The sequence below is a fragment of the Schistocerca serialis genome, chromosome 9 (genome assembly GCF_023864345.2).
Source record: "Schistocerca serialis cubense isolate TAMUIC-IGC-003099 chromosome 9, iqSchSeri2.2, whole genome shotgun sequence".
Taxonomy (NCBI): Eukaryota; Metazoa; Arthropoda; class Insecta; order Orthoptera; family Acrididae; genus Schistocerca; species Schistocerca serialis.
The window spans coordinates 439,036,555-439,049,714 of record NC_064646.1 but is presented as its reverse complement, the minus strand read 5'-3'; the positions used below and the strand labels follow the sequence as shown (position 1 = coordinate 439,049,714).

The 13,160-nt window shown below is 44.5% G+C and overlaps 1 protein-coding gene across 1 annotated transcript in view; it reads left to right on the top strand.

The window, feature by feature from the left end:
- Window positions 1–13,160, top strand: part of LOC126419691 (outer dynein arm-docking complex subunit 1-like) — a 231,550-nt gene that overhangs the window by 43,251 nt on the left and 175,139 nt on the right. The window contains exon 5 of the mRNA XM_050086875.1: window positions 4,277–4,535. Within this exon, the coding sequence (XP_049942832.1) occupies window positions 4,277–4,535 (259 nt within the window). The remainder of the gene's footprint in view (window positions 1–4,276; window positions 4,536–13,160) is intronic.

Here is a 13,160-nt window from a genome sequence, read left to right as displayed (position 1 = left end):
CAGTTTTACTCATATTATTATTATTATCATTTCTATTATTAATGGTATTACTACTGTTATCAAAATTAGTGGCAACAGATGCAGCAGTACAAGTACAGCCAGTATTAATTTTATTAGTTCATAGTCAATATTATTTATTCCCATTGTAACTCAAATCATGTTAATACTATCTGCCATGTTAAAATATAAATAATTACACGACGTGATGTACTCTGGATTTTCCTCACAAACCTTGTAGTCAGATAGTACTGGATTCTCTCATCATGAGGCGGCCTCTGAATGATAATTATAAAGCAAGAATAGTTGACTCGTATGTGGAGTACAGATTAACTGTCCTATCCTGAAAATAAAATTGCTTTCAATAATATTACAGAACTATGATTAGATGATCTGTCAGTGAAGGGGACGTGTGACTGCGGCTGGTCATAAACTTGTAGAAATAAGGCCTACTAACAGCTGTACTTTTTATAAAATATACGTATTAATTACGCGACCGTTTAGACGCAGCGTTAATGTCATCTTCAGGTCTCTGTGCAAACTGAATGTTGATACTGAACTAGCAGTGCATTAGGACAGGAACGATGCGTACTCGCCGGTCTCATGACTTTCTGTTTACAAGATGGCTAGGGTGCACGCAGTCCAGTTGACCAGTGAATAGACATGGTAGCTGTCCTAATCCATCGATGGTTGGTATCACCATTCAGTTTGCACAGGGGCCTGAAGCTGATGCAAAAGCAGCGTCTAAACTGGTCAGTGATATATTAGGTTGGTACACAAGTTCGTAGCGGTTTTGCATCTGTTTAATAAACACAACAGGTACACGTTACAGAGACTTTAGCCATGAATAGTATATTCTAGTTCATTATTTACAACAGTGTGCCAAAGCTGACGTAACTTTTCCATTGCGTGACTGTAGAAATTACGTGGTTTTGAGGCGAAGAACTCATCGAGCTATGTTCGGAGCACATTTTCATCCGGAAAGGAAGTGACTTCAAGCATGTTCGATAGAGACAGAAAAAGGTGAAAATCTGAGAGCACAAGATAATGGGAATAGGGTGGGTGCGGAATGAATTCCCAACCCAACTCCTATATAGCGTTTTTTGCTAGTGTAGCAGAATGCGGTCGGGCGTTATCGTGGAGTAACATCACTTCACGGAGTCATCATGGTCGCTGATCTTGGATTGCGTCTACAAGACATCTGTCTGTTGACTACAAACGTCAGCAGTGATGGTTACACTTTGGCGAAGAAATTCGTAATCAGCCAAATAAAAAAAAAACACCGTAAAATAGTGATTTAAATGAAATAAGAAAAAATTTTGAATGAAATTGTTAAGGCTTTCGTGGCCACTTGTTGACAAACTGCCTATTGGCTTCTGTCTCGGGTTCTTCGGCAGACGTTCATCTAATGATTTTACTGACGTCTCGCCAGCACGAGTGGCTGGCATTGTCAAAGCTTCACACTCCATTGCCGGTGGTGAACTGGAGCCGAGCTCGCGGCCGCTGACTATACAGGGTGTTACAAAAAGGTACGGCCAAACTTTCAGGAAACATTCCTCACACACAAATAAAGAAAATATGTTATGTGGGCATGTGTCCGGAAACGCTTACTTTCCATGTTAGAGCTCATTTTATTACTTCTCTTCAAATCACATTAATCAGGGAATGGAAACACACAGCAACAGAACGTACCAGCGTTTCAAACACTTTGTTACAGGAAATGTTCAAAATGTCCTCCGTTAGCGAGGATACATGCATCCACCCTCCGTCGCATGGAATCCCTGATGCGCTGATGCAGCCATGGAGAATGGCGCATTGTATCACAGCCGTCCACAATACGAGCACGAAGAGTCTCTACTACATTTGGTACCGGGGTTGCGTAGACAAGAGCTTTCAAATGCCCCCATAAATGAAAGTCAAGAGGGTTGAGGTCACGAGATTGTGGAGGCCATGGAATTGGTCCGCCTCTGCCAATCCATCGGTCACCGAATCTGTTGTTGAGAAGCGTACGAACACTTCGACTGAAATGTGCAGGAGCTCCATCGAGCATGAACCACATGTTGTGTTGTACTTGTAAAGGCACATGTTCTAGCAGCACAGGTAGAGTATCCCGTATGAAATCATGATAACGTGCTCCATTGAGCGTAGGTGGAAGAACAAACTAAAATGAGCTCTAAAATGGAAATTAAGCGTTTCCGGACACGTGTCCACATAACATCTTTTCTTTATTTGTGTGTGAGGAATGTTTCCTGAAAGTTTGCCGTACCTTTTTGTAACATCCTGTATGTACCTGCCGCGCCAACGTCCGAGGGCTTCTCCGCGGTCATTTCCGGTGCGGTTCTCCTCTTGCTACCTGCGACGGAGTCCTAGCTGAGTGGCCTACGGGCCCGGGTTCGATTCCCGGCTGGGTCGGAGATTTTCTCCGCTCAGGGACAGGGTGTTGTGTTGTCCTAATCATCATCATTTCATCCCCATCGACGCGCAGGTCACCGCGGTGGCGTCAAATCAGAAGACCTGCACCAGGCGAACGGTCTACCCGACGGGAGGCCCCAGCCACACGACATATCATTTCACCTGCGACGGTCGTTCGCTGCAGTACGGGAAGCCAGGATCCGTTTACTTCAAGGCTTTCTTCTTTCTTGTTGCAACTGTTCGCGTGTTTTTGTATGTCTACAGCTTCGCTGAACAAGCGCGTGTGATAGTGCTTCTCTACAGCCTCTTAGTCCAGTGGTGGTCAACTTCTTCATGGAACAATTCGAAGCAGAGGCACTGGACTTGGCGACTGGCAAACCTAAGGTGTGGTACAGGTACGTCGATGATACTTTCGTGGTGTGGACCCATGGTGAAGAACAGCTCGGTGACTTCCTAAGACACTTGAACAGCATCCATGCCAACATAACATTTACAATGGAAGTAGAAAAGGTCAAGAAACTGCCATTTCTAGATGTGCTGGTCACAAGGGACGGCGAAAACCTGGAACACAGTGTGTATCGAAAACCGACACACACGGACCGATATCTGCACAAATTATCAAACCACCACGCGAGCCAGAAAAGAGGCATGATTAATACACTCGTAACGAGAGCAGGACGAATATGTGAGCCGCGGCACCTCAGACGAGAAATGCAACACCTGGAAGTGTTCTGAGGAGCAATGGATACTCCACAAATTATATTAGAAGTGCAACAGAACCAAACACTCGGCGAAGTAAGGAATCAGAAAAAGAAAGGTCGAGTACGGCCTTTCTGCCATACATTCCCAGTGTGACTGACAGAATCAGCCGTATATTGCGCAAACAAGGCGTAAAGACGATTTTCAAACTGACAAGGAAGATCAGAGAGTGTCTTAGATCGGCGAAGGAGAAAAGGGACTCACTTGCAATGTCGGGAATATACTGTATACCACGCACATGCGGAAAAGTTTATGTGGGAATGACTTTACGATCAGTTAACACCAGGATCAAAGAGCATAAGCGACATTGTTGGTTGGGGCAGGTGGAGAAATCGACCGTTGCAGAGCGCGCACTGAGTGAGACCGACCATGTAATCAAATTCGCCGACACGGAAGTTCTGGCTGTAGAGACGCACTATCACACGCGCTTGTTCAGAGAAGCTGTAGAAATACAAAACCACGCGAACAGTTCAAACAAGAAAGAAGAAAGCCTTAAGGTAAACGGATTCTGGCTTCCCGTACTTGCAGCGAACGACCGTCGCAGGTAGCAAGAGCAGAACCGCACCGGAAATGACCGCGGAGAAGCCCTCTGACGTTGGCGCGCCAGGTACGTATAGTCTGCGGCCGCGAGCTCGGCTCCAGTTCACCACCGGCAATGGAGGGTGAAGCTTTGACAATACCAGCCACTCGTGCTGGCGAAACGTCAGTAAAATCATTAGAAGAATGTCGGCCGAAGAACCCGAGACAGAAGCCAATAGGCAGTTTGTCAATTTTGAATGAATTGGTCGTCTTTATTGGATCTGCTATTTCGAATTTTGGAATTTTAATATCAAATTCGTAATCAGCGACCTCAGTAGCACTTATATACGAATTTACGTTTAAATCTGAAGCTTTATTCCATTTTTGGCCAACTTTCCTGAGATCCAGACCACTGTGTGATAGTTCGATATCACAGTTCAGTTTGCACAGGGGTCTGAAAGTGACACTCGTGCAGTATAGAAACTAGTCACGTAATTAATATATTTTATAAGAAGTGTGGCTGTTAGTATTCCTTCTTTCTACGAGATTTAATACGACGTCGAATTGTTTCTTTTTCTGATTTACACAGATTGACGAAATGGAGAACCAGATTAATGAAATTAACGAAGAGATCGAGCGGCTGAAAGAAGAGAAGGAGACGCAGAAGGAAGAGCAGATCCAGGAGCTGGCGAAGGTGCAGGAGGAGCTGGAGGCGAAGAGGGCGGAGCGCGAGGCGGCCGAGGACCGGCTGCAGGACCGCGACGTCTCGCTGGAGGCGCTCTTCCGCGGCATCGAGGACCTCTTCAACGCGGCCGGCTGCGACAAGACGCCCACCGTCACACACCTCGGTGAGCCAGCCTCGCCTGCCGCGTCCCTCCGTGTCGAAGTCAGGCAGTGTTACACGGACTGAATGTTAGCGTGAGGGGCGTTCAAAAAGTGATGCAACACTGTGTTTTTTCGAAACCTGTTTGATTTTATTCGAGATTCCAATTCACCATTTTGCTCCCCACTGTTTTGGCTACAAAACTCTTCCCTTTGTCCACAACATACACACTTGCATTCCGTACCGTTGCCCAGCTTCCTCTGGCACGGCTATTTCATAGCCGGCAAAGAGCGACGCGCCCCTATGGGATTCGCACACAGGATTGCCTCTCTCCGATGGATATGGCTAGTCTTCATGTTTTCCGTCGCGGTTGGAGCAGATTTCCACCTTGACTCCTCCGGAGACCCAGACTTACACTACTGGCCATTAAAGTTTCTACACCACAAACATGGGGTGCTACAGACGCGAAATTTTAACCGACAGGAAGAAGATGCTGTTATATGCAAATGACTAGCTTTTCAGAGTATTCACACAACGTTGGCGCCGGTGGTGACACCTACAACGTGCTGACATGAGGGAAGTTTCCAACCGATTTCTCATACACAAACAGCAGTTGACGGACGTTGCCTGGTGAAACGTTGTTGTGATGCCTCGTGTAAGGGGGAGTAATGCGTAGCATCACGTTTCCGACTTGATAAAGGTCGGATTGTAGCCTATCGCGATTGCGGTTTATCGTATCGCGACATTGCAGCTCGCGTTGGTCGAGATCCAATGACTGTCAGCAGAATATGGAATCTGTGGGTTCAGGAGGGTAATACGGAGCGCCGTACTGGATCCCAACGGCCTCGTATCAGTCGAGATGACAGGCATCTTATCCGCATGGCTGTAACGGATCGTGCATCCACGTACCGATCCATGAGTCAACAGATGAGGACGTTTGCAAGACAATAACCATCTGCACGAACAGTTCGACGACATTTGCAGCAGCATGGACTATCAGCTCGCAGGCCACGGCTGCGGTTAACCTTGACGCTGCATCACAGACAGGAGCGCCTGCGATGGTGTACTCAACGACGAACCTGGGTGTACGAATGGCAAAATGTCATTTTTTCGGATGAATCAAGGTTCTGTTTACAGAATCATGATGGTCGCATCCGTGTTTGGCGACATCGCGGTGAACGCACATTGGAAGCGTGTATTCGTCTTCGGCATACTGGCGTATCACCTGGCGTGATGGTATGCAGTGCCATTGGTTACACGTATCGGTCAACTCTTGTTCGCACTGAGGGCACTTTGAACAGTGGACCTTACATTTCAGATGTGTTACGACCCGTGCCTCTACTCTTCATTCGATTCCTGCGAAACCCTACATTTCAGCAGGATAATGCACGATCGCATGTTGCAGGTCCTGTACGGGCCTTTCTGGATACAGAAAATGTTCGACTGCTGCCCTGGCCAGCACATTCTCCAGATCTCTCACCAATTGAAAACGTCTGGTCAATGGTGGCCAAGTAACTGGCTCGTCACAATACACCAGTCACTACTCTTGATGAACTGTGTTATCGTGTTGAAGCTGCATGGGCAGCTGTACCTGTACATTCCATCCAAGCTCTGTTTGACTCAATGACCAGGCGTATGAAGGGCGTTATTACGGCCCGAGGTGGTTGTTCTGGGTACTGGTTTCGCAGGATCTATGAACCCAAATTGCGTGATATCAGTTATAGTATAATGTATTTGTCCAATGAATACCAGTTTATCATCTGCTTTTGTTCTTGGTGTAGCAATTTTAATGGCCAGTAGTGTATTTCAGACTTGACTAATTTTAAGAAAGATAGTACACCAGATTTTGCATTCCAGTCTCTGTTTTTTAACATTTTAGATGTGAATCACGGTTTCACCGTCGTTTACACTGATGGCTCCAAACAGGAGAATTTTTTTGGCTGTTGTGTGGTGTTCCCTGATCATGTTACCCGGATTCGCCCCCCTGATGAATATACCGTTTTCGCAGCGGAGCTCCACGCGATCCTGAAGGCACTGGAGCAGATGAATCGCGTTCGGGGCAATCGATTTCTCCTCTGCGCCGATTCTCTTAGTGCCTTACAATCATTGCAGAATCTGTACCCAACTGAGGAGATGATCCAGCTGATATATGACCAACTGTACTTGCTCCAACGGCGGGGTAAGGAGGTGTCCTTCTGTTGGGTGCCTGGTCATGTAGGAATATGGGGCAATGAACATGCCGATCGGGCTGCCAAGGAGGCCTGCAGAGAGCAGGATGTGGTCCAGTGTCCTATTCCCTTGCAGTGTGTCATTTCTGCACTCCACAAGAAGTGCACGGAGTTGTGGGAGCAAGAATGGCTGGCGGTGACGGCCAATAAACTGCGGTTGGTGAAGTCAACAACTCGGCCGTGGCCTTTCTCCTGCCGGTTGCTCAGGCGGGAAGAAGTGACCCTCACGCGTCTTCGGATCGGGCACTGTCCTCTCACACATAGCCTTCTATTACGGCGGGAGGATCCCGCGTTTTGTTATGCTTGTGGTGTGCACGTCTCTGTCCGCCACATTTTAACAGACTGCATTTTATACCGTGATCCAAGGGCAGAAGCACAAGTTGATGGGGAACTGCCCTGTGTTTTAGCTAATGACGAGACGTGTGTGTCTAGGCTTTTAAAGTTTTGTGATGTGTCTGGAATCTGGCCTAAACTTTTAGGCTGGAGGTTTTAGTGTATTGCAGAGTGGCTGGCCCCTTCCTTTTTTCCTCGCGGTCAGCCAGGCACTTCCATCTCCTATAATGTTTTAGCTCCCTCTACCACTTTCTTCCTGTGTTGTCCATGTCTTACTGCTGACAGTATGCTTCGTCCCACTCTTCGGTGTGGGTAGGCACATATTTTTCCAACCTTGTTACCTGTGTTTTACGTTCTGTTTTATCTTACTGTTCTGAGTATTTTCTTGACACCCTTTTCAATCTGTTACTGAGCGGGTGCTGAAGACCTTGCCGTCTGCGCCCATACAACCCTCTCCATCCATCCATCCGTCATCATCTTCCCTTAAGCGGCGAGAAACCCAGCGGGTACATATCTTTGAGTACGCCCAACTGGTGGACGAGTGTGTTAGCACTACCAACAGAGGCATCCAGCTGTGCAGCGAGGCGTTTGACTGTGATCCGTCGATCACCGTGAAGAGAGTGTCCCCACGTTCCAACATCACAGGGGTCACAGCTGTGTGTGGCTCGCCGGCACGCAGGAGACCCAGCAGGTTTCACGCGACCTTGTTGCAGTCGTGACAGAAACCTCACCCAACGAGTCACCGTGCTTTGGGGCACTGACAGGCCTCCGTAGACATTCTGCAAGCACCTATGAGTATCTGCTATGCTCTGGTTCAGCGCGAAAAGAAACTCTGTGACAGTTTTCTGCGTGGAATGCACCTGCGTTACGTACGCCAGTTTGAAGGCTATGTATAGTGCCGCCACCTATCGGAGCTTCATGAAACTATAGCGGCTGAAGCGGAAATATTCCACGATGCCCCACAGCAAATTTCGCATTTTTTGAACAGAAACTGGCAGAGAAAACAAGTGTTGCAATACATGTTGAACGCTTCTCGTAAATTACCACATTGGCGAAGATACCCACTACTGTTTAATTACTCTATGTACCGGAAAAATAGCCAGGAGTTGTTGCTGTTGTGGTCTTCAGTCCAGAGACTGTTTTGATGCAGCTCTCCATGCTACTCTATCCTGTACAAGCTTCTCCATCTCCCAGTACCTACTGCAACCTACATCTTTCTGAATCTGCTTAGAGTATTCATCTCTTGGTCTCCCTCTACGATTTTTACCCTCCACGTTGCCCTATTGGTGATCCCTTGATGCCACAGAACATGTCCTACCAACCGATCCCTTCTTCTAGTCAAGTTGTGCCACAAACTTCTCTTCTCCCCAAGTCTATTCAATACCTCCTCATTAGTTATGTGATCTACCCATCTAATCTTCAGCATTCTTCTGTAGCACCACATTTCGGAAGCTTCTATTCTCTTTTTGTCCAAACTATTTATCGTCCATGTTTCACTTCAATTCATGGCTACACTCCATAAAAATACTTTCAGAAACGACTTCCTGACACTTAAATCTATACTCGATGTTAACAAATTTCTCTTCTTCAGAAACGCTTTCCTTGCCATTGCCAGTCTACATTTTATATCCTCTCTACTTCGACCATCATGTTATTTTGCTCCCCAAATAGGAAAACTCCTTTACTACGTTAGGTGTCTCATTTCCTAATCTAATTCCCTCAGCATCACCAGTCTTAATTCGACTACATTCCATTATCCTCGTTTTGCTTTTGTTGATGTTCATCTTATATCCTCCTTTCAAGACATTGTCCATTCCGTTCAACTGCTCTTCCAAGTCCTTTGCTGTCTCTGACAGAATTACAATGTCATCGGCGAACTTCGAAGTTTTTATTTCTTCTCCATGGATTTTAATACCTACTTCGATTTTTTCTTTTGTTTCCTTTACTGCAGCTAGGAGTAGCAGACTGTAGTGATCTGAAGAGGAATGACCACATAAAAGATGCAGTAGGAAAGGCAGATTCATAGCAAAAATCTAAGAGAAATGTAGTTAATCTATGAAACAATTTGCTTACAATATATTTGTAGGACTTATTCTTGCATACTGGTCATCAGTCTGGGACCCTTGCCAAGCTGTGTTAACAGAAGTCATGGAGCACATTTTCTTACGAGATCGTTTAGCCGGCTCGAGAGCTTTACGGGTGTGCTTGAATAAACTCCAGTGGCTGACACTACAACAAAAGCGTTATGTATCACGGAGAGGTTTACTATTGAAATTCAGAGAACTGCATTTCGGCAAGATTCGGACAACGTATTGCTTCTTCCCTCATACACTATATGATGAAAAGTATCCAGACACCTGGCTGAAAATGACTTACAAGTTCATGGCGCCCTCCATCGGTAATGAGATTAGATTAGATGCTGGAACTCAATATGGTGTTGGTCCATCCTTAGCCTTGATGACAATTTCCACTCTCGCAGGCATACGTTCAATTAGGAACTAGAAGGTTTCTTGGGGAATGGCAGCCCATTCTTCACGGAGTGCTGCACTGAGGAGAGCTATCGATGTTGGTCGGTGAGGCCTAGCACGAAGTCTGCGTTCCAAAACATCCCAAAGGTCTTCTATAGGATTCAGATCAGGACTCTGTGCATGCCAGTCCATTGCAGGGTTGTTATTGTCGTGTAACCACTCCACCACATTGTGAAAAGGTGCTCGATCGTGTTGAAAGATGCAATTGCCATTTCCGAATTGCTCTTCAACAGTGGGAGGCAAGTAAGTGCTTAAAACATCAGTGTAGGCCTGTGCTGTGATAGTGCCACGCAAAACAGCAAGGGGTGCAAGCCCCCTCCATGAAAAACACGACCACACCAGAACACCAAAACCTCCGAATTTTACTGTTGGCACAACACACGCTGGCAGATGACGTTCACCGGGCATTTGCCATACCCACACCCTGCCATCGGATCGCCACATTGTGTACCATGATACGTCACTCCACACGATGTTTTTCCATTGTTCAATCGTCCAATGTTTACGCTCCTTACACCAAGCGAGGCATCGTTTGGCATTTACCAGCGTGATGTGTGGCTTATTAGTAGCCGCTCGACCATGAAATCCAAGTTTTCTCACCTCCCGCCTTACTGTCATAGTACTGCAGTCGATCCTGATGCAGTTTGGAATTCCTGTATGATGGTCTCGATAGATGTCTGCCTATTACACCTTACGACCCTCTTCAACCGTCGGCGGTCTCTGTCACTCAACGTACGAGGTCAGCCCGTATGTTTTTGTGCTGTACGTATCACTCACGTTTCCACTTCACTATCTCATCCTAAACGGTGGACCTAGGGATGTTTAGGAGTGTGGAAATCTCCCGTACAGACGTTTGGCCAATCATCCGACCACGTTGGAAGTCCGTAAGTTCCGTGGAGCGCCCCATTCTGCTCTCTCATGATGTCTAATGACTGCTGAGGTCACTGATATCCAGTACCTGGTAGTAGGTGACAGCACATTGCACATAATATGAAAAACGAATGTATTGGTGGGTGTCCGGATACTCTTGATCACATAGTGTATGTCTGGCGAAATAAGCACGATGCGAAAGCCATTCTTCCCTCGCGACATTTGCGAATGGAACATGGAATGGGGTAAAAGATAGTGTACCAGAACACTCCTCCACCATAAGGTGACTTGAGGAGTAGATGTAGATGTATATGCCCCAATGTGATGGAGGACTCAGCTGAGTCACTTCCATACTGGGATCTTTGCTCACGCCTGTAACAGGTGTTATCTGCAGAGGAAATGGAACCACTGGTGGAAACCGACCTGAGAGAAGACAAGTTTGGACATCGGCTAAATGTGACAACACGTGATGAAATTATAAACCTACGACTTATCTTAGAAGATAGATCGAATAAAGGTAAATCAACATTTATAGAATCTTTAGATACAGAAAATAAACCTTTCACAACGTTGACTGGAATATAAGCTTTGAATTACTGAAATTAAGATGAGTAAAACTCAGGGAACAAAAGATATCTACAAATTTTGTAAGATGCAATATGGTCGCAGGTTAAAACAGTGATCCAGGAAGAGTAGAAAGCTACTGCTTGGTTTATTTGGTCATTCCCCTTCATCATAAAACGTTTGATCCTTAGACTATCGGTTTCGGTCAGCAATCACCATCTTATGATCTTTTTATAACACGTTTCAATATAATACATCTATGGTGTTATATAATTAGGACATGTTATGAAACAGATTTTAAGATGAGCGAAACCGGTAGTCTAAGGACCAAAAGTTCTGTGATCATTGACGGAAATAAAAGAAATTCATTCTATCTACAAACTGTACAGAAAAAAGACTGCTGTTATAAAGGAGACCAACATTACAGGGAAGCAGTTGTTGAGAAAGGAGTGAGATAGGTTTTCAGCGTGTCCCTCATGTTATTAATTCTGTAAATAGAGTTAGCAGGGAACCGAAACCGTGTAGAAATCTGGAAAAGGAATTAAAGTTCAGGTAGAAGAAATAAAACAACAATTCTTTTGATCCATCGGTCAACAGACAAAAGATGTTTATTGAGAGAGCTATTTTCGTGCTAAGAGGTACTAAAGTAGTCGATGAGCTTTGCTGTTGAATTGCACAATATCTTTTCATCTGTAAATACCCTTTTATTGTTTGTAGTTGGTCTGCTTTTTGTTTAAATCCTATTTTTATGTTTTTCTGTTTCTTTAAGTTTTCTGTTTTGTTACGCAAATGGTCTAGGGTTACTTGTAGCTCTTTCATATCCTCCCTGATTTCCGTTATCCACCCTATTTGGTGTTTTATACTACAAAGTTTCTCTATAATTTTTCTTGGTAATCTGTTTTCTGGTGTCCTCATAATGAGACAGAAAAAGAGATCCTTTTTGCCGTATAGTATCTGTAATGGGCTCTAGATCACTGTACATCACTTTATTTGGAAATATCCGCCATTGTCAATCGTTTTGATATTTCTTATTTAGCTACTCATCTCTCTACTTTTAGGATTTTGTCGAGTGACTTCAAAAAGAGTTGCACTTCCGTATGTCACCTCTGGCTGCACCACCGTATTGTAATGTTTTAGTTAGTTTTGAATGACTAACTTTTTTTTTGTATAAACACCATGTTAATATTTGAGCTCTTACCATTTTCTTAGTTGTTTCTTGTCATGCAGGTTTCTCGTTTAAGTTTTGTGTTAAAATTCCTCCGACGTATTTAGATTATTTCTCTAGTTTTACTTTCCTGTCACTTGGTGTTATGTGGATCTGCTACCATTATCTCAGTCTGTTCGCGCGGTATCTGGAGTCCTGTTTTTTTGCTATATTTTGTAGGCTTCTTCTTTAATTTCTTGCTTCTTGAATGTTGTTAGCTAGTAATGCTAAGTTATCTGTGAATCCCAAGGAATTTAAGTTTATTTGATCCTTCTTGGCTACAATTATTGTATTTTTAGGATTTTCCTTGAACTATTCGTTCATTACACATTCAAGAGCACAGTTGGAAAATAATAACGATAAACCGTCTCCCTGTCTTAACCTGTTTTAATCGTAAATGGCTCAGGTATTTCTCCTTTGAACTTTATTTTAGATTTGGTGCTTGTTAGAGTTAAGTTTATTATTTTATTAATTTGGGACGCAGACCGAAATTCCTCAGTACTTTCATCACTGAAGATCTGTGGACAAAATCATAAGTTTTTTTTGGAGTCCACAGAAGTTATGACTTCCTGTTTCCGTCTTCTTTTGTAGTAATCCATTACCAGTTTCAAAGTGATAATCTCTTGTAGGCAGCTTATCAAGGGTCTAAATTCTCCTTGGTATTCCACTGGTTTCAGTTCAATTTGATGTCTACAATTGCTGTACGTAATTCTTGACACGACGTTATGTATGATATCCGAAAGGGGCATTCCTCTTTAGTTGTCTGGATTTGATTTGTCTCCTTTTTTGTATAATGGATGGATTATAGCTGTAGTTAAGTGTTCTGGTGGGTCTTCTTTGTTCCAGATTTTCTCTGTCCATTGGTATAACGATATCTTTATTGCTTCTGGTGAATATTTCCAAAGTTCCGCTAATGTTTGATC